The 22,138-nt window shown below is 45.9% G+C and overlaps 1 protein-coding gene and 1 pseudogene across 1 annotated transcript in view; one reads left to right on the top strand and one right to left on the bottom strand.

Annotated features, from left to right (window-relative positions):
• The window catches only part of LOC134396487 (zinc finger protein 850-like), a 637,841-nt pseudogene that overhangs the window by 493,476 nt on the left and 122,227 nt on the right, over positions 1 to 22,138 (top strand).
• LOC134396268 (uncharacterized) overlaps positions 15,066 to 22,138 on the bottom strand; it is an 853,762-nt gene continuing 846,689 nt past the window's right edge. Inside the window, 1 exon segment of the mRNA XM_063122688.1 lies at positions 15,066 to 17,105. Coding sequence (XP_062978758.1) covers positions 15,368 to 17,105 — 1,738 coding nt within the window. The 3' untranslated portion in view covers positions 15,066 to 15,367.

The raw sequence follows: 22,138 nt of genomic DNA, 5'->3' as shown, positions 1-22,138 counted from the left end.
TCTGAGTAGGCGCCTGGAGGAGGACCTCAATTGTTGAGTGTGTAAGACCCACTCTGGGAAGCCAGCCAGAGTGGGTCTGATACGCTCAAACCACAATACTAAACAAAATTTCCTTTTTGAGTATCTAGTGAAAAGGGGTCTCTCTCCCCTAGCAAAATCAGGCTCAAGGAGAACATTAAGACAGCTCATGCACTTCAGGCGTAATTGAGAGAGGGAGACCATGGGGTAACACGTCAACTAATCCTTACCCAGTGAGGAGGGTCCTCCGTCTCCCTCCTGCAAGATCCGCCCGTCCTGCTGCCTCTGTGTGATGCCTGTTGGAGCCTTCTCTGCCTCAGGAAAATCTGTGGGTGCTCTGGCCAACATCCTCTGAACCTGGAGCAGGAAGGAGGATTTCAGGAAGAGAAGAGGGATTAGAGAAGGAAAGAAACAGCTCAGGTCAAGGCCAAGGGCAGCGTTTCCCAAACGCTTTACCTTTCAGGTCTCATTCTAAAGTTGATCTAACATCCAAGCCACACAGCACAGGAACTTGTGTCTTTGTCAGGGGGCTAAGAGTTCAACCCTGATATCCAAATCACGTGAGGTCCTTGTTCCTCTCTATTCGGCCCTGGTTAGGCCTCATCTAGAGTATTGCATCCAGTTCTGGGGTTCCACAATTCAAGAAGGATGCAGACAAGCTGGAGCGTGTTCAGAGGAAGACAACCAGGATGATCAGGGGTCTGGAAACAAAGCCCTATGAAAAGAGACTGAAAGAACTGGGCATGTTTAGCCTGGAGAAGAGAAGATTGAGGGGAGACATGATAGCACTCTTCAAATACTTGAAAGGCTGTCACACAGAGGAGGGCCAAGATCTCTTCTTGATCCTCCCAGAGTGCAGGACACGGAATAACGGCCTCAAGTTAAAGGAAGCCAGATTCCAGCTGGACATCAAGAAAAACTTCCTGACTGTTAGAGCAGTACGACAATGGAATCAGTTGCCTGGTGAGGTTGTGGGGTCTCCCACACTAGAGGCCTTCAAGAGGCAGCTGGACAACTATCTGTCAGGGATGCTTTAGGGTGGATTCCTGCATTGAGCAGGGGGTTGGACTCGATGGCCTTGTAGGCCCCTTCCAACTCTGCTATTCTATGATTCTATCGTTCTATAAGCAAAGTGCTAGAACACCAGCCAGAAGGAAAAACAGAAACTCCCAGACATCCCCTGATATCCAGCATTTCCCACTGTAAACACGGGAGGTTGGTTTCTACAAATGCTACTCCTGTTCTGTTGGGAGGACTCTGACACCATCTAAATTGGTGACCGTCAGTACATCCTCTGGTAGGGAACTGCATATTTTAACCATCCAGTATTAGCTTAACTATCCTCCAATGAGGGCCTGCTCTACACATGAAGAGCAACTTTACTTGGGGGTTGGACCATTGGAAATTGGGGCATCCCTTCCTTAAAGGACATGTAAAATATAGTTGAGATAAGTATTAAGAACACAGTCCCTGTTAGTTATCAGGATGAAATGCTCTCACCTGCTCTTTGTCTTCTGCCTGGCTCAGGAGGAAGCCTTCTGCCAGGGCCACCGCCTGGGAACTGGTTTCCGCTCCACACTCTCTGACCCAGCTCTCCACCTCCGGGGGCAGGACAGCCAGGAACTTCTCCAGGACCACCAGGTCCAGCATCTGAGCTTTCGTGTGCTTTTCTGGCTTCAGCCACTGGCAGCAAAGGTGGTGGAGATGGCTGCAAACCCCTCGGGGCCCCATGGCCTCCTGGTAGCAGAAGTCCCTGAAGCCCTGTCGCACTGTGTCTGAGCTCCCAGACTGGTCCTGCTGCACTCTTCCTTCCCAGGGCTCTGCACTGCTCCCTTCGTCAATGTTGCAGGAGACGGTTTCTGGTTCAGGGCCTGCAAAGCTTTGCTCTTCCATCTTCACCCTCTTCTCCATCTCTGCTCCCACCAGGACTTGAAACAGTCTCCTGCCTTGGCTGCCAATTTCTCCTTTGAGGCAGGGACTGCGCTGTAGGAATTAAAACGGGGCTTGTGAAGGAGGCACACAAGGTAGACCTGGGTTAAAGTTCCCAACCCAGCCGCCCCCCTCCCACCGGTTCCCAGTGAAACACTGGAACTGGAGCCAGTTCACCTGAAAATAACCACACTTCACCAAGGCTTCAGGCAATTTATTCAATCAGAGTAAGGCCGTGAGCGTATGAACAATTAACAGGAGACAGGGGAGGGTGTGTGGGGGAAAACAGTCTAAAAGTTACAATGAAACTAAAAGGCCACAGCAGCAATCAAACTGTGGGGTTTATTGTTGTTCCTCTCTGGCACACATTCAGTATTGGCAGACCATACTGAGATGTGCTGAGGACAATGATAAGATAGGCCTTGCTAAGGAACTTCTTGGCACTGGCTAACCATGCCGAGAATGTGCTGACGCAAGAGCCATAGAGAAAACAATACAGTATTGAAGGCACCATGATCACGCATTTCCTTAACCCTTATATGGTATATTCATGCTGAACACACACTAGCAAGCACCTTCTGTGCACGAAGTAATCATGTATTCAACAACCAATCATAGCTTGTGAACAAGGAATGTAACCACTTAGTTCTTAATAAAAACCAGGACGGGGCCGCCTGTTTGGGATGCCTCATCTTCATGCAGTTGGACTCCTTGCCAGTTATTTACTACATCTGGTGACCCCGACGTGATTGGATCCAAGAAGCCCCCTGCTCATCGGCTGGAATAGCCTTGGTGCACCTCAGCGTTACAACGCTCCCTTATCGTGAGTATGGGGGGGGGAATTGTCAGCTCCGCAGAAGCTTCATGCACAAGAGCTACATAAAATTTTAAAACAGCAAGGTTGTACAACTGTATCCCTCAGTCATGTTAGTGACCTAGTAAATGAAATAGGGTTGCAATGCCCTTGGTATCCCGAGGCAGGGACACTTCAGCTCACAGATTGGGTGAAAATAGGTACACACCTATACACTGAACCACGAGCTCCCATACAGCACTTGTTGCTGTGGCAGCGATGCAAAGATGCGCTGGAGAAGGTAGGAACCGAGGCATCCTCCAGCTCATTATCTTTTATCGCTCCCATTTCTCAAACATCACTCCCATATCCCCAGTTAGTGCCTCCTGCATCAGCTTCACAGCTGAGAGGAGAAGAAGCAAATAGTGAAGTGTTGCCAAAACTTAGCAAAGTCCGTGAGGCTTTTGAAGAGGAAAAGAGGAAAGGAACATTAACCTCGGATGAGCTGTTTGAAAGTCTTGATAACTTTCCTTCAGCTTATCCTATAACCTCACATCAAATTGACCAAGGACAGGTAGTTGTCAATTGGACATCATTGCCCTATTCAGTGCTTAGAGAATTGAATAAAGCTATTCAAGAGACAGGCATACGCTCTACTTATGCCCAAGGCATGGTGGAGAGTATTGGAAATGGATACACTATGCTTCCTCAAGATTGGAAAGATTTATTTCGCATGATCCTGAGTCCAGCCCAATATGTAGTTTGGGACAGTGAATATAGAAAGGAATCGCTCCATATAGCCCTTAGCTCTAATGGAGTGATAACAGCAGAGCAGTTGTATGGCAGTGGACAGTTTGCAAGGATAGAGGCACAGGCGCAAGTACCTATGCCTACCTTTCAGGCCATTAACCGCTGCATCCTGAAAGCATTTCAAAGGGTGCCAGTGTCTGGAAAACCTTCAAAATCCTTTACTATCACACGCCAAGGACCTAGTGAGCCTTACCATCAATTTATAGACAGGTTAAAGGAAGCCTTACAGAGACAAATTGACAATGAAGAAGCAAAAGCAGAATTAATGAAGAAATTAGCCTATGAAAACGCCAATGCTGATTGCCGTAAAGTTTTGCAATCCGTTATTGCTCGGCAAACTTATGAGTTGGCTGACATGATCCAGGCTTGCGCAGATGTTGGGACTCAGATACACCAAATGGCCATGTTGGCCGGGGCCCTCCAACAAGGCAATAAGCCGCGTGGCAATTGCTTTAATTGTAAAAAGCCAGGTCATTTTAAGAACCAATGTCACGCTCCTGGAGGAGGTGCTCATAAAAAGGGAGGAGGAGACAAAAAGAAGCCATCTAAACCCTGCCGTAAATGTGGAAAAGGGTATCACTGGGCAAACCAGTGTAGAAGCGCAGAGAACCAAGAAGCGGGAAACTAATTAACGGGCCTGCACCTAGCCCGGGAAATAAGGGTGCTTCATCATCCATGCCTGCAACTGCCTTTAAAACAACCACTGCTACCAGCAGAAATGCAGGCATAGATTTAAGTAACACTGAAGATAAAGAAATTACCTTACCTTTTTATGCCCTCTCAACTCCATTGTCTATGTGCTGTTGGGAAATATATATATATATATAAAAACATTCTGGACTCAGGGAGCCTTTAACCATGAGGAGTAAAACACATATTGAAACTTCTTCTCATGGAGGCCTCTTGTTCATGATCCTGCTTTGAGAGCAGGTCTGAGTCCATCTCAGGCTCCAAGAAGGAAAACCTTCGGCCCTCCAGGAAATAAGAGGTCTGCTGGTGAACCAGAGATTCTCTCCCAATGCGTCCCAGGGCTCCCTTCTAAGCCTTCTCTGCTCCCAACACATCGGGCTCACTTAATGCATCAAAGAGGGACATACTAAAACCAAAAGCAGGCTCCCTTCTTAATAAACAAAAGCACCCCAGGTTTTATTTCGAAGGCCTTGTGACCAAAGAGACTTGTTAATTTTACTTATTCACTAGGTTTAAACAGGGAGAGGAAACAAAACAAAAAATGCAATGCAAACAGGACACCAGGGCAGCCTTTTGCCTGCAGGTGGGACATTCCTCCTCCCCACCTGAGACCTTTCCTCTTGGGTCCCTTCCAGACACCCCCCTTTCTCCAGCCTTCCCTTCCTCGATCCCCTAGTTATAGGGAGGGAAAGAGGTGCAAGGCGGGGGTCTCCCTGGAGGGGCCCTAAGTGGGTCAGTAGCCTGGGGAGGGCTTGGGGCTCCCTCTCTCTTCCCACCCACCCCCTGCCCCAAACTTGCCCCCCCCCTGCCCTGAGGGGCTCCTTCCTCTGCCCCCTCCCTCCTCCCACCTGGGACCCCCTTGCAATCTGAACTCACCGGTTCCTTTGCAGGGAAAAAGAGGCTGCAGGAGGAGGGGGAGAATCCCAGGATCCTTTGCAATGGGGGGAGGAAGGGGCCTCATCCAGACTTGGCTCTAGGACCCAGCCCCCTCTCCGCCTCGTTAACCCTTGGATGGAGGCCACACTAGATTTTATCATTTTTTAATCACTATATGGTTGTGATTTTACGGCAGCCTTAAAGACTACCCTTTTCCGGCAGGCATATCAAGATCAATGTAAAATCAAGAATTTTTAAGATGCATTGATTCCTGTTCTAATGTTGTTCCCCGCCTTGATCCAAAGGGAGAAGTGGGTAAGAAATGAATAAACATGTTGTTGTTGTTGTTGTTGTTGTTAGAGAGGCTCCTGGCAAAGACAGGGACCTGGGAAGGGGGCTTTTCCACAATGGGGGTGGTCTTTCATCCCCTCTGCAGCATCGCCCCCCATCTGCTCCTGGGGGCTTCGGGGGATCCACAGCAGTTTCCCCTTTGAGTGCGTAAAGCAGCCTCCGGCATGGGAGACCTCCGTCCTTCTGCCTTCCCTTGCTGTAGAACAGCGTTCCCCAACCTGGTGCCCTTCAGAACTCTAAACACGAATAGATGCTCTAAAAAGAGAGAGGTCAAGTAGGGTGACCCTATGAAAGGGAGGACAGGGCTCCTGTATCTTTAACAGTTGCATAGAAAAGGGAATTTCTGCAGGTGTCATTTGTATATATGGAGAACCTGGTGAAATCCCCTCTTCATCACAACAGTTAAAGGTGCAGGAGCTTTGCTTTCTTTTAAATCTGGTCACTCTAGTATAGTGACCAGATTTCACACCTGAAAATAACCACACTTCACCAAGGCTCCAGGCAATTTATTAAATCAAGGAGTAAGGCCCTGAGGGTATGAACAATTAACAGGACACAGGGGAGGGTTTGTGTGGGAAAACAGTCTAAAAGTTACAATGAAACTAAAAGGCCACAGCAGAAATTAAAGAACTTTAAAAGAGCAATAAAAGCCACATCAACGAAAGCTGTTGATTCAGAGCCACCCAAAGAAAAACACTAAATCCTGGGTACCTGATACCTGATGGCACGGGGGTCCCTTTGCCACCCTTCTGGACCCCGAGCAGAATGACCTTTCCCCAAATGAACAGAGACCAAAAACAGGAAACTCACTAACTTATCCCCAGAACTAAGCAGGTGGGGTGGCCTGGCTGCACCATTCCACAAACAACAAGCTCTCCAGGGCTCCCAGTGAGGCGAGAAGGTTCCCACCTTCAGCTGCACAGATCAACAACCCTGAGGAACGGCCATGGGCTACCGGCTGCCTTGGTAAAACCTGGTAATGGAGCCAGATGGCTGCTTGATTGATCTTTCTGCCAAAGGACAGCTGAACAAGCTCCCCCCGCCAGCAACAAGGCCCATGTGCCTTCCCCAATAATTTGATTCTTGTAAACACCAGCCTGGCAAGGTAGACCACAAGTCCAAGCTTCAGAGCTGGTATTTCGAGGGGGTGTCGAGGAACCCTGGGAAGGTGGGTCACCTCTAAGTAGGATCACTGAGTGGTAGTCAAAGACTGTAAGACGTAGGGAAGGTTTATCAAATTTGCAGATGACCCAAAATTTGGTGGGCTAGCTAATACCCTGGAAGACAGAAACAAACTTCAAAGTGATCTTGATAGGCTGGAGTGCTGGGCTGAAAACAACAGAATGAAATTGAATAGGGATAAATGCCAAGTTCTACATCTAGGAAATAGAAACCAAATGCACAGTTACAAGATGGGGGATATTTGGCTCAGCAATACTACAAACGAGAAGTATCTTGGAATTGTTGTAGATCTCAAGTTGAATAGGAGCCAAAAGTGCGATATGGCTGCAAAAAAGGCCAAAGTTATTTTGGGCTGCATTAATAGAAGTATAGCTTCCAAATCATGTGAGGTTCTGGTTCCAAATCGTGTGAGGTTCTGGCACCACACTTCAAGAAGGACACAGACAAGCTGGAGGGGGTTCAGAGGAGGGCAACCAGGACTATCAGGGGTCTGGAAACAAAGCCCTATAAAGAGAGACTGAAAGAACTGGGCATGTTTAGCCTGGAGAAGAGAAGATTGAGGGGAGACATGATAGCAAAGGTTGTCACACAGAGGAGGGCCAGGATCTCTTCTCCATCCTCCCAGAGTGCAGGACAGGGGAAAAGGGCTCAAGTTACAGGAAGCCAGATTCCAGCTGGACTTCAGGAAAAACTTCCTGACTGTTAGAGCAGTATGACAATGGAACCAGTAACCTAGGGAAGTTGTGGTCTCTGCCACACTAGAGGCCTTCAAGAGGCAGCTGGACAACCATCTGTCAGGGATGCTTTAGGGTGGATTCCTGCGTTGAGCAGGGGGTTGGTCTCGATGGCCTTATAGGCCCCTTCCAACTCTACTATTCTATGATTCTCTTTTTTAAGAAGGTTTATTACGAGCAGCGCTTAGCACTGCAAGGTGGAAGCCCTCAGAGGACCCAAGGAACTGCCCACTATTTTCAGGAAAGGTTAACATACTTATAGGGTCAGTACGCTTAGAAACAAGGCAGAACCTCTCCATAGAATACACCAATCATAAAACAGTAACAGGTAAGCTTCTCAGCCAGTTATAAGCAAGGATTTTACACATGTGCAGAGTGCAATCTTTTCAAAGACAGAAAAACAATACATCAACGATTACTGAGAAAGTTGTCCCCGTTCATTTCATGGTTACCTGCTTCTAAAGCAAGCCACAACACCCTGTAACAGTTCTAGTAGGCACACAATCTTGTGAAACTAGTGTTTCAATACTCTTCACAAGAGTTGGTGTCATGGTTGCATCCTTAATACATTTTCCAGTTACTGCGGAAGCATAGATACTTTGATTTCTAGAGAACAGGCCCAAAGCAATTTTATTAGCACAGGGTGGGCACAGGGGAAGCCCACATACCTATTTGCTTGAATTCCTGGACAGGGTGAACCCGAGAAGAACACACCACTGTGTTCGCAAGAGCCAGCACCTGTCTCAAAGGGGGCTCCGCGACCAAAGTGACTTGTTAATTTTGCTTATCCACTAAGTTTGAATCAGGGAGAGGAAACATAACAAAAATGCAATGCAAACAGGACACCAGGACAGCCTTTTGCCCGCAGGTGGGACATTCCTCCTCCCCACCCGGGACCTTTCCTCTTGGGTCCCTCCCAGACACCCCCCCCTTTCTCCAGCCTTCCCTTCCGCGATCCCCTAGTTATGGGGAGGGAAAGAGGTGCAAGGCGGGGGTCTCCCTGGAGGGGCCCCAAGTGGGTCAATCCCCTGGGGAGGGCTCGGGGCTCCCTCTCTCTTCCCACCCACCCCTGCCCCAAACCTGCACCCCCTGCCCTGGGGGGCTCCTTCCTCTGCCCCCTCCCTCCTGGGACCCCCTTACAATCTGCACTCACCGGCTCCTTTGCAGGTGAAAAGAGACTGCAGGCGACGGAAATACGAGGCTCGCAGGAGCAAGGGGAGAATCCCAGGCTCCTTTGCAATGGGGGGGAGGAAGTGTGGGGCAGGAAGGGAGGGGCCTCATCCAGCTTGGGTTCTTCATGGGCCTCTCTAGGACCCAGCCCCCTCTCCTCCTCTTTAACCCTTCGTTGGAGGCAGCACTAGAGAGCCGCAGAGGCTCCTGGCAAAGACACGGACCTGGGAAGGGGGCTTTTCCATGGGGGGGGGGGTCTTTCATCCCCCCAGCATTATTGCCGCCCCATCTGCTCCTGGGGGCTTCGGGGGATCCACAGCTGTTTCCCCTTTGAGTGCGTAATGCAGCCTCCGGCATGGGAGCCCTCCGTCCTTCTGCCTGACCTTGCTGCAGAACAGCGTTCCCCAACCTGGTGCCCTTCAGAACTCTAAACACGAAAAGATGCTCTAAAAAGAGAGAGGTTAAGTAGTGTGACCCTGTGAAAAGGAGGACAGGGCTCCTGTATCTTTAGCAGTTGCATAGAAAAGGGAATTTCAGCAGGTGTAATTTGTATATATGGAGAACCTGGTGAAATTCCTTCTTCATCCCAACAGTTAAAGCTGCAGGAGCTTTGCCCTCTTTTAAATATGGTCACTATAGTATAGCTCCTGCAACTTTAACTGTTGGGATGAAGAAGGAATTTCAGTTGGTTCTCCATATATACAAATGGCACCTGCTGAAATTCCCTTTTCTATGCATCTGTTAAGGATACAGGAGCCCTGTCCTCCTTTCCATAAGGTCACCCTAATGTTAGGTGAGGCCTCATCAGGGTACACAGGAAGATTCTGGACCCACAGAGCTGCTAGCCGTGTGGAGTAAAACACACATGGCAACTTCTGCTCATAGTGGCCTATTGTTTCTCACCTTGACCCCTTCTTTGAGAGCAGGTCTGAATCCATCTAAGGCTCAAGGCAGGAAAACCTTCGGCCCTCCTGGAAATAAGAGGTCTGATGATGAACCAGAGTTTCTCTCCCAATGTATCCCATGGCTCCATTCTAAGCCCTCTCTGTTCCCAGCACTTGAACCCCAAACAGGGGCGGAAACGAACAGTGATTTCCGCCCTCTCTTAGGATGTGAACAGCAGGGCTCCCTTCATCCATAAAAGCAGGACATATTAAAGCCAATGAAAGCATTTGCCCTTAGCAAATCCATACTTGCCCACAGAGAAAACATAGCACAGTCCTTGTCTTTCACTCCGCTGCACTTACGCTTTATTTAGTGTAATTTGATTTTATATTTCTGACTCCTAATTTTATTAATTATGATTATCTTTTTGTGTTGCGTTGTTTGGCATTGTAGTAGTAGTATTTATTTATTTATGTCGTAAGCTGACTATACCTTTAGAGAGATACCTTTAAGTGGTTTGCAAGGGATTTAAAAAAAATTAAAATACAGAAACATCAAATAAAAATATAACAGCAACAGCGTAGCTTAGCTGAAGAAGCCTACAGGAACAGAGGGGAAAGTCTTCAGCTTATGTCTAAAAGCGGCAGAACTTTAATCAGACGGGCCAGCAGTGCTACTATTCGGATAAATGCCCCCTCCCCGAAAAGCACCTCCCTGGGTCTATGTTTCTGCCAGGAGCCCTGGAGGAGCCTCTGTGGCTCTCTCGTATTGCCTCCACCCAAGGGTTAAAGAGGAGAGGGGTCTGGGTCCTAGAGCCAAGGCTGGAGGATGAGCCACACTTCCCGCCCCACACTTCCCCCCATGGCAAAGGAGCCTGGGATTCTCCCCCTTGCCATTCATGCATGGTGTGTCCCACCTGCAGCTTCTTTCGCCCTGCAGAGGAACAGGTGAGGGCAAAAGGCAAGGGGGTCCCAGGGGGGAGGAGAAGGAAAGGGTGATGGTGGAAAGAGGCCCCCCAGGGCAGGTGCAGAGAAGGGAGGGAGCCAAGGGCAGGGAGGCAGGGGGTGGGTGGGAAGAGAGGGAGGGAGCCCCCCTGCCCCCCAGCTGAAGAGCAAGGGTGGCTGATGGTGCTTCACTTCCCCCCCCCCCATGCTTCATGGGTCCCACCTGCAGCTTCTTTCGCCCTGCAGAGGAACAGGTGAGGGCAACATGCAAGGGGGTCCTGGGGAGCCCTCAGGGCAGGGAGCATTTGGGTGGGAGCGGTCCTAAGACCTTGATTTGGGCCCGTCGAGGGATTTCCGAATAGGTGCGCTGGGCTCCCCTCCCGCTGCCCCTTCCCAACACACCTGGAGAGGCATCCGGCACCTGCTGCATCCTCCGGACGGCCTTCGAGAGAAGAAGCCCAATTGCAACGATCCAACCGTGATCAGGGGATGGACTCCTCTTTCCAGGTAATCCTGGTGCAGGGGCAGCCCTGGTGGGCAAAGAAGCTGTGACCAGCCAGAACTCCTCTTTGCCCCGGAGACCACCTGGGCCTCAAGCGAGGCCTCCAGGGCTCTGTCCCTGCGAATTCACGGGGGTGGGTGGGCACCCCATCTAGAAGAGGCCCCCGACCTCTTTCCCGTACCCGGGAACAGCCCACCCACAGAGCCTCCGGCTGAGTTCAGATGACACACTAACACTAATCTGGAGGGAATAGGAACAGAACGGGAAGCTACCGTTGATTAGCGCGCCATCTGAACTCAGCCTCTGCCTGGGTTTGGTAGCTGAAAGTTTAGACTATAATGTTATGTGGCTGAAAGTTTTAACGTTGCATTGAACTCGTTCGGACTGGTGGAAGTTTAACTAAATAACAATTCAACTGCTGCTGGTTGGGGCCGAGTGTTCTTTCCATGTTGTTTTCCAGCAGGCCTTAGCAGGAGTTAAGCTGAATTTCTTTGTCATCGTTGCATGTTTCACATTTCACTGCTATATGTGATGTTCTTTTGCATTTACTTCCTTTAAAAACCATTCATCTCTTAAGGCTTCCTGTGTGGCCTGTTGCAGTGGTTTAACAAGTTGAAAGAGTATTCGCTGATTTCTTGCTTAGGTTTTAAAATAAACTTTCCCACATTTTCATCTTTTAATAGCCTTAAGTCAGCTCTCTCTCCTATTGGGACAGAGCCAGAACCTCATTTTCAACTAGGAGCCTGATTCCTGTGGGAACAGGGTTGTGGGGTCCCATTGGAGACAGGTCCTGGGCATTAAGTTGGCTACAGCTGGATCTAACTCATGATTTCTGGATACAGCTGGATCTAACTCATGAATTCCTACAGGACAGTCCTTGCCTGAAGAGAGAAATTGGCAGCCAAGGAAGGAGACCTTTTGAGTCCTGGTGGGAGCAGAGATGGAGAAGAGAGTAAAAATGGAAGAGCAAAACTTTGCAGGCCCTGAGGCAGGAAAAGGCCCCTGTATAGGGTGACCATATTTGGGAAACCAAAAAAGAGGACATCTAGTGTGTGTGTGGGGGAAGCAGGTGAGATGCGCCATGAATGCTTTGTATATGGAAAGCACTTTCATCAAAGAATTCCCACTGGAGAAAAGCTCCAGGACGTATTCTTGATTTTATTTTTGCTCCAAGTTGTGAGACAGGCAGTCTGAAGAGTAGGAGTCTGTGTGTCCAAGTAATCCCATTTTCATAAGAAGGCTTGTGTCCTTGAGTAGCCTTCCAGCGGAGCTGTTCTGGGTGGTCCGTGGGGTGTTCACATCCTCCCCCGGGCAATGGGGCCCTGGCCCAATCAAGGACCCACTGCGACCTTTTTGCATTGCACTTCGAGAACAAAATCACTTCTTTCTGCAGCGGGCTTGACGCTGTTGTTAGCACAGCTCCAGCTGAGGTGTTCCATGCCCCCATCTGCCCAGTTTTGTGGGATCAGTTCCAGTTGTTGTGTACTGAAGATGGGGACAAGGTGCTTGCAGCAATACAGCCAACCACTTGCCCTCACAATCCCTGTCCCTCCTTGCTAATAAAAGCTAGCCGAGGGGGTGTGGCTGGGTGGGTTACCTAGATCCTTTTCAACTGGGCTTCAGGCCTGGTTTTGGAACAGAACTGCTCTGGTTGCCCTGTGGGATGACCTTTGCTGGGAGAGGGACAAGGGGAGTGTACAAAGTCACAAATGACTTGGGATCAGGATACCTGAGAGAGCACCTTCTCCCCTATAAACCTGCCTTGTCACTGTGGTCATGTGAGGGGATGTTCCTGGCGGTTCCACATGCTCAGTATGCAGAGTTTCAATCGCAATGTGGATCTTTAAAGCATATCAAAACATCCACAAAGGCGAGAAGCCCTAGGATGCGGAAAGAACTTTGCTTGCAGGACACATCTGAAGTTGCCTCATAGAATTCAAACTGGGGAGAAGCCCTACAAGGGCTCAGAGCATGGAAAGAACTGTGCTCAGAGCGCACATCTTAAGTGACAGCAAAGAATTCACACAGGGGAGAAGCCCTATAAATGCTTAGACAGTGGAAGTAGCTGCAGCCAGAGCTGCAAACTTAGATTTCATCAAAGCACTCACACAGGGGAGTGTAACTTGGGTCCTTTTTAACCTCAGAACCTACACCAAATGGGTCCGAAAAACCCCAGGGGGTAACCAGTGCTAAGCCAAACAGACAAACATTTAATCCCAGCCAACAAGCATCACCACAGACATGATTGTAAATAAGAATCTGTTTATTGTAAAAATTGCAAAATTAAACAAATTGGCATGGTGGTTATAGAAGTATAGAATCTCTCTTTCTGTGGTTACAAGAAAAGAGAATGAAATGTAAATACAAGATTGAGTACAAGAATTGCAAAAGCAGGTATTACAAATTTAGCTGATAAGATAATGGCTTGAGCGTCTAGCATTGTTATAACTCCTCCTTATCCGCTTCTATTTACTCTTTGTGGTCTAAAGCTAAATTATACTAAACTATACCTTGCGCTATACTAAAACTTTGTAGATAACCCTCCCTACTCTATGCTGAAGTTCCTCTAGGCGTGTGAAGAATAAAAGCAGAAGTCAGAGAACTTCTAAGACTTGGAAATAATTTCAAGTTCCAGCTTCAGAAAATAAATCCAAGTCTTAGAGGCTAATGGTACTCGAAGTCCCAACTTTCAGGAAAATACTCTGAGTCTCAAAAGTCTAAATAATAAAGAGATCCATAATTACCCAGCTCCGTCAAGTCCCAGTCCGAGGTGAAGTTGAAGCGAAAAATAAAAAAATTCTGTCTTACAGCTCTGCTACCTGTACTTTTATACACTTGTTCTGGCTCAAAGTTGGGGGTCAATGAGTGATGAGACCACCATCTCCCAATCACAATTGGCATGAATACATGATTAGACCACCCATTCACCAATCAGAAGTTAGGTGTCTCCGCCTCCCCAATATCTCACGTGTTATACTCGTGGGGTCCTAGAAAACATGGCTGCCATCTGGGTGACTTATCTGGATTGGAGTAGAAGACCTCTTCTTTGAGCTTGTGTCATATCCCTGGTGCCCCATTGCTCAGTATTGTCACTTCCCAGGCCCAACTTGGAGTTAGGACATTTCTTATCAGCAGGTGCTACACCACAAGATTTCAAAACAATTTCCCCTCCAAGTGGCTGTCGGTGCATGCTCAGCTTTCTGCCAGCACTTTGGCCTTGAGCGTACTCTAAGAAGCCGCATGTAAACGGATGTCCCACCCCCTTTCTTCAAAGACAGTCCTGCACAACTTAGCAAGAGTCTTAGTTAATGATATAACATTGATGAGCATAGAATCAAACATCAAGGTCTTAATGTCCATGGCTCAGGGGTCTGGAATATACTTCTGGGGCTATTTCAGATATGAGTCTGGGGTCTTTTTAGGGGGTCTTCTTGAGAATCTCCAGCAAACCCTCACTCAAGCCACCCCATTCCAGATCAGATAATATTTCACTTGAAGAAGTAGGTTCTTCTTGCAACATAATTTAACCCTTTAGCACCAGATTAACAGGGAGAAGCCCACTATTATTATTATTATTATTAGTAGTAGTAGTAGTAGTAGTAGTAGTAGTAGTATCCCGCCTTTTGTCCAATACTGGGCCTCAAGGCGGTCTTAAAAAGTTTAAAACATACATTGTAAAACATGAGAAAAGAAATGTTAAAACACATTTAAAATACACCACAAAATAATCAGCCATTAACAAAGATGGAGGACCAAATTACTCTCCAGAGGCCTGCTGGAACAAACCAGTTTTAGCCTGCTTCTGAAAGCCCATCAAGGAGGGAGCCAGTCTGGCTTCCCCAGGAAGAGAGTTCCAAAGCACTGGAGCAGCCACCGAGAAGAATGTAGAAAATTCTCCAAGAATGTAGAAAGATGCTTAAATTCACATTTTCATCAGCAAGCAAGGGGTGCTACTCAAAAACCCCTAGGAAGTGGAAGAAGCAACAGTTAGGCCTTAAGGAGTGTTTAGTAGCCATTCAAATGATGTTGGTGCCAAAAGCATTTATTTCTATTTCAAACATTGCCGGTTTGGATCACTGAAAGCCCACCACAACATTCACAGAAACAATTAAAATTAGCAATATGAGAAGGGTGGGTGGGGAATCCCTGGACTTGGCATGCTGTTATGAGACCAACCAACCCCACCATAGAAATCCCTTGATGGAAGATGGAGGGAATAATTTTTTTTGATTGGGTAACCTCCCTTGTGGACTGTGGAAATGCTGTGGATGTCATATCTCTTCCTGACTGTTAGAGCAGTACGACAATGGAATCAGTTGCCTGGTGAAGTTGTAGGCTCTCCCACACTAGAGGCCTTCAAGAGGCAGCTGGACAATCATCTATCAGGTATGTTTTAGGGTGGATTCCTGCATTGAGCAGGGGGGTTGGACTCGATGGCCTTGTAGGCCCCTTCCAACTCTAACATTCTACGATGCTAAAAATGCTACACTAAGCATTTATTGGGCTTCTCCCCAGTGTGAATTCTTTGATGCCTCTTAAGGTTTCTGAGGCAAACAAAGCTCTTTCCACACTCTACGCATTTATAGGGCTTCTCCCCGGTGTGAATGCGTTGATGCTGCTTAAGCTGTGTGCTCTGAGCAAAGGTCTTCCCACACTCAAAGCATTTATAGGGCTTCTCCCCAGTGTGAATTCGTTGATGTATATTAAGGTATGTGCTCCAAGAAAAGGTCTTCCCGCACTCAAAGCATTTATAGGGCTTCTCCCCGGTGTGAATTCTTTGATGCCGCTTAAGGTTTGAGCTCTGAACAAAGCTCTTCCCGCATTCTAAGCATTTATAGGGCTTCTCCCCACTGTGAATTCCTTGATGCCGCTTAAAGCTCGCGGTTTGAGTAAAGCTCTTCCCGCATTCTAAACATTTATAGGGCTTCCCCCCAGTGTGAATTCTTTGATGCTGCTTAAGGTGTGAGCTCAGAGCAAAGGTCTTCCCGCACTCAAAGCATTTATAGGGCTTCTCCCCAGTGTGAATTCCTTGATGCTGCTTAAGGTCTGTGCTCTGAGCAAAGCTCTTCCCGCATTCTAAGCATTTATAGGGCTTCTCCCCAGTGTGAATTCTCTGATGCCACTTAAGTTTTGTGCTCAGAACAAAGCTCTTCCCGCATTCTAAGCATTTATAGGGCTTCTCCGAAGTATGAATTCCTTGATGCAGTTTAAGGCTTGTGCTGTGAGCAAAGCTCTTCCCGCATTCTAAGCATTTATAGGGCTTCTCCCCAGTGTGAATTACCTGATGCTGCTTAAGGTGTTTGTTCAGAGCAAAGGTCTTTCCACACTCAAAGCATTTATAGGGCTTCTCCCCAGTGTGAATTCTTTGATGCCGCTTAAGGTCTGTGCTCTGACCAAAGCTCTTCCCGCATTCTAAGCATTTATAGGGCTTCTCCCCAGTGTGAATTACCTGATGCTGCTTAAGGTGTTTGTTCAGAGCAAAGGTCTTTCCACAGTCAAAGCATTTATAGGGCTTCTCCCCAGTGTGAATTCTTTGATGCCGCTTAAGGTCTGTGCTCTGAGCAAAGCTCTTCCCGCATTCTAAGCATTTATAGGGCTTCTCCCCAGTGTGAATTACCTGATGCTGCTTAAGGTGTTTGTTCAGAGCAAAGGTCTTCCCACACTCAAAGCATTTATAGGGCTTCTCCCCAGTGTGAATTCTTTGATGCCGCTTAAGGTCTGTGCTCTGAGCAAAGCTCTTCCCGCATTCTAAGCATTTATAGGGCTTCTCCCCACTGTGAATTCCTTGATGCCGCTTAAAGCTCGCGGTTTGAGTAAAGCTCTTCCCGCATTCTAAACATTTATAGGGCTTCTCCCCAGTGTGAATTCTTTGATGCTGCTTAAGGTGTGAGCTCAGAGCAAAGGTCTTCCCGCATTCTAAGCAATTATAGGGCTTCTCCCCAGTGTGAATTCTTTGATGCAGCTTAAGCTGTGTGCTGTGAGCAAAGGTCTTCCCGCACTCTAAGCAGTTATAGGGCTTCTCGCCAATGTGAATTCTTTGATGCAGCTTAAGGTTTGTGCTGTGAGCAAAGGTGTTCCCGCACTCTAAACATTTATAGGGCTTCTCCCCAGTGTGAATTCCTTGATGCCGCTTAAGGTGTTTGTTCAGAGCAAAGGTCTTTCCGCACTCAAAGCATTTATAGGGCTTCTCCCCAGTGTGAATTCTTTGATGCAGTTTAAGGCTTATGCTGCGAGCAAAGCTCTTCCCGCATTCTAAGCATTTATAGGGCTTCTCCCCAGTGTGAATTCTTTGATGCAAGTTAAGTTGTGAGTTGAAAGTGAATTGTTTTTCACACACTAAGCATTGAAACCTTTGATATTTGTTAGAATGAATCTTCTGAGTTTTACTCTGTTCCTTCCCTTTGCGAATGTTCTTTTTACTTGGTGCTTCTAGTATTGGAGTTTCACAGACGTCTGATCTTTCAAAAGAAATAGATTTGTTTTCCCTCTTCTCTTCAGTTTCAATTTTCCTTCTCTGGTGTGGGCCATTTTTCTTGTTCTCCCTGTGATCACCTGCAAGTATAAACACAGAAATCATCTTGAAATCTTGGAACAAAACAAATGGTTGCTGATTTGGTTCACAGGATTAAAAAAAAATCGTTGGTGAGGCAGATCCTTCTAAACACATTAAATATCCCGATGATCAATAGAACTGAGAACTAGACTGCCATACAATGCTTTCATTTATATGGAATAACTCATATAAAGTAGTTGAGAGAATAAATGAACAACATAAAGTACAGTAAAAATAAAATACACTTAAAATCTGCCATTTTCTCCAAGCTGATCATATAACAGGGAACTAGAAAGTGGGAATTCAACCCTAATGGTTATTTTTAATGTCTAGTTATATCTTAAAATGAAAAGCAAGCTGTCCAGAGCTGTCTTCTGAAAAGGCTTAACTCTCCTCTCCTCCATGGAGACCATTAAGATAATATCTGTAACATCTTCAATATTATGCAGATGCAATTATAGCAGCAAAGTAAGATTGGAGGAAGAGATTAAGAAAATGGAGAAAGATTATTGGCAACATAAAAATAAATATAAATTAATAGAAATACAAGCAAAGAAAAAACAATTAGAAAATTTAAATTTAGAGGAGGTTCAAAAGAATTTAATATATATGAAAAGGGAGTATTTCGAAAACAGTAACAGGAATTCTAGAGTGCTTGCCAGGCTCACACAAAAAGAAAAAGCCAGGAATGGGATAGGGATTTTGAAGGATAAACAAGGGAAGTATTGTCATACAATGAAGGATAAAGTAAAGATTTTTCAGGAGTTTTATCAAGAATTGTATAAGGGAAAGGATATTCAAAAACAAAAGTTGGAAGCCTATATAGAAAAATATATAAAGAAGAGAATAAAAATAGAGCATAAAGAGTTAATGGAAAAGGTAATAACTCAAGGAGAAGTAGAAGAAGTAATTGAGAATTTGAAGCCGGGTAAATCACCGGGGGTAGATGGTTTAGGACCAGAATATTATAAGGTTTTTAAAGGAATTTTAATACCAAAATTAATAAATTTGTATAATTCCATATTGGAAGGGGATAGAACGCCAGAATCATGGGAACATTCATTAATAATTTTAATACCAAAACCAGATAAAGATTTGACTGTCCCTGATTCATATAGACCTATTTCATTAATAAACCACGATGCTAAGCTTTTTTCAACTATTTTAGCAAGGCGGTTGAATAAATTTATAGAGGAATACATAGGGGAGGACCAATGTGGATTTGTGGCAGGTAGACAGATGTCTAATTTAGTGGGAAGAGTATTAAATGCAATACAGGTGATAAATAAGTCTAGGGTTAAAGCGGGAATTCTGGCATTGGATATTTTTAAGGCTTTTGATTGTTTGAGCTGGCAAGCTTTAAAGATGGTTTTAAATAAAATGGGGTTTGGAAATAAATTTAAAGCGATAATAGAACAGTTATACTCTCAAAATACAGCCGTAGTGGTAGTGAATGACAGATAAGATACGACTAGCCAGAGGGACAAGGCAAGGTTGTCCGCTCTCACCAGTCCTATTTGTAATGGTAAAGTGGGTAAGAGATAATGGAGATTGTAGAGAATTAACAAAGTTTGAGGAACTAATAGTTAAGAAAGATAATGAAAGGGAGAAAAGAACAGTGTTAAAAGGGTTGATGAGTGAAATATATAGAATATTGGTGGAGAAAGGGACGGTGGATAATTTGGGTAAAATGGTTTGGGAGACAGATTTGAAGGTACAAATAGGACAACAGGGTTGGGAGGGATTATGGAAACAAAGAGCGTTGAGAAATATGTCAGTAAGAATAAAAGAGAATTATTTTAAAATTGTATGGAGGTGGTACCTAACTCCGGTTAGATTGAATAAGATAAACAATCAGCAATCAGAAAATTGTTGGAGAGGTTGTGGGGTTAAAGGAACGTATTTGCATATGTGGTGGGAATGTAACTATGTTCAGAAATTGTGGAAGATGGTGTTTTTGGAGATTGAAGAAATTGTGGAAATGAAGATAGAACGAACACCAAAAGTTGCATTGCTGTCACTATTTGAAGAAGATTTTAAATGTAAAAAGGAAATTAAGGAACTGATAACGAATTTGTTGACTGCAGCAAGATTGATTGTAGCTGGGAACTGGAAGATTCAAGGGGAATATTCTATTGAAGAATGGTATAAAGAAGTATGGGATATAGCTATTAATGATAAATTAACAAGTAATATTAAAGTGAGAAGAGGTATAGCTAAAGCAAATGATTTTGAAGGAATTTGGAAACAGTTCCTAATATTTGTGTTTTCTAAAGGAAGTGGGAAACCACCAGCGGAAGAAAGCATGAGATTTTGGAATCAGGAATGAGATCCCGAGGTGGGGGGTGCACTCCTATGTTAATCTTGATTATGTTATTAAGATAAGATATTATGTATTCAATATTCAACATTATGTAGTATGTTGTTGTTGTTGTTTTTTATGTGAAATGTAAATGTGTATGTTTAAGTAATGTAGAAAAATAAATATATATATATATAAAAAAAAAAGTCCATCAATGGGCTTTTCTCAATGTTTTGTCAGGTCTTCGGAGTCAATGACAGTTGTATTCTGCACTGACACAAAGAAAGAAGAGCTGAAATGCCACCTTCCAGGATCTGGCAAGAAGGCAGAGAGGGAGCCTTACCCAGAGGAATCCCATTCCTTACCCAGAGAGGCCAAGATCCCACGATTCTCCTCCATGACTTCTTTGTGCAGAGTCCTCTGGCCTGGATCCAGCAGAGCCCACTCCTCCTCCAAGAAATGCACGGCCACCTCCTCAAAGGTCACCAGACCCTGAAAGAAGAAGAAGAAGAAATGATGTTCTCTTTAAGCATTATGTAGCAATCCATGAAGACAAGGATGGTGAGGTCCTCTTTCTGAATGCCAAAGCATTGTGAGTGACATTCAAGGCCTTCCTAGCAGCCAACTTGGAGAAGAGCAAAGGCTAAAGGGGCAGGTTCTTCCAGGACCAAAGAGATGTGCAGGAGACGGAGGCCCCCAGGACTCCCCTACCTGCCCAGGCTGTGCAGAAACCGCTTCCACTCCACCACCAAGCGAACGAGGCCCTGAAGGACCCCCCAGGATCAGTTCACTTCCGCTGCAGGTTATTTTGCTCCCTGTGAGGAAGGTAAAGAAGGTGGGAAGGTGAGAAGGTAAGTTAACATTCTTAACTATTCCCATTTTCATTGTTTATTTTCAGTGTTAATTTATTGCATTTGTTTACCGTAGCATAGCCGAAGCACTTAGAAACAACATCCAAATATTTAGAAATGCAAAAACATACAATATACACATACATATAAAACTACTATAACAAGTTTTAAAACTGTGAACAGACCCAGGTTAATTAATTACATATTGCTAATTACATATTGCTTGACCTGGCACTGAAAAGATAACACTGTCGGTGCCACATGAACCGCATTGGGGAGATTGTTCCACACTTGGGGGGCCACCACAGAGAAGGCCTCTCCCTTGTTGTCATCCTCCGATCTTCCCTCTGAGTAGGTGCCTGGAGGAGGACCTTAGTTGTTGAGTGTGTAAGACCCACTCTGGGAAGCCGGCCAGGGTGGGTCTGATACGCTCAAACCACAAAATACTAAACAAAATTTCCTTTTTGAGTATCTAGTGAAAAGGGGTCTCTCTCCCCTAGCAAAATCAGGCTCAAGGAGAACAATAAGACAGTTCATGCACTTCAGGTGTAATTGAGAGAGGGAGATCATGGGGAAACACGTCCACTAATCCTTACCCAGTGAGGAGGGTCCTCCGTCCCCCTCTGCTTCAGGAAAATATGTGGGTGCTCTGGCCAACATCCTCTGAACCTGGAGCAGGAGGGAGGATTTCAGGAAGAGAAGAGGGATTAGAGAAGGAAAGAAACGGCTCAGGTCAAGGCCAAGGGCAGCGTTTCCCAATGGCTTTACCTTTCAGGTCTCATTCTAAAGTTTATCTACCATCCAAGCCACACAGCACAGGAACTTGTGTCTTTGTCAGGGGGCTAAGAGTTCAACCCTGATGTCCAGCATTTTCCACTGTAAACGCAGCAGTTTGGCATCTACAAATGCTACTCCTGTTCTGTTGGGAGGACTCTGACACTTGTTGAAGTAGGATCCCCTCCTTCCCCAGAACTTCACAAACCCATTCATTTCTCCTGTGATCATAAGAACGTAAGAAGAGCACAAGCAGGACATGATTGCAACAGCACCCTCCTGCCCACGTTCCCCAGAAACTGGTGTACATATAATCATAGAGTTGGAAGGGGCCTACAAGGGCATCGAGTCCAACCCCCTGCTCAATGCAGGAATCCACCCTAAAGCATCCCTGACAGATGGTTGTCCAGCTGCCTCTTGAATGCCTCTAGTGTGGGAGAGCCCACAACCTCCCTAGGTAACTGATTCCATTGTCGTACTGCTCTATCAGTCAGGAAGTTTTTCCTGATGTCCAGCTGGAATCTGGCTTCCTTTAACTTGAGCCCGTTATTCCGTGTAGAGCTTTGTCTCCAGTATTCTTAATACTTAATATTTAATTCTTAATACTTAATACTTAATTCTTAATACTTAAGTATTAATACTTAATACTTAAGTATTAATACGTAATACGTAATTCTTAATACTTAATACAGTGTTCTTAATACTTATCTAGTGTGGGGGACCCCACAACCTCCCTAGGTAACTGATTCCATTGTCGTACTGCTCTAACAGTCA

The sequence above is a fragment of the Elgaria multicarinata genome, chromosome 3, assembly GCF_023053635.1.
Source record: "Elgaria multicarinata webbii isolate HBS135686 ecotype San Diego chromosome 3, rElgMul1.1.pri, whole genome shotgun sequence".
NCBI lineage: Eukaryota > Metazoa > Chordata > Lepidosauria > Squamata > Anguidae > Elgaria > Elgaria multicarinata.
The sequence above is the reverse complement of the archived record's forward strand: the minus strand, read 5'-3'. Positions and strand labels throughout refer to the sequence as shown.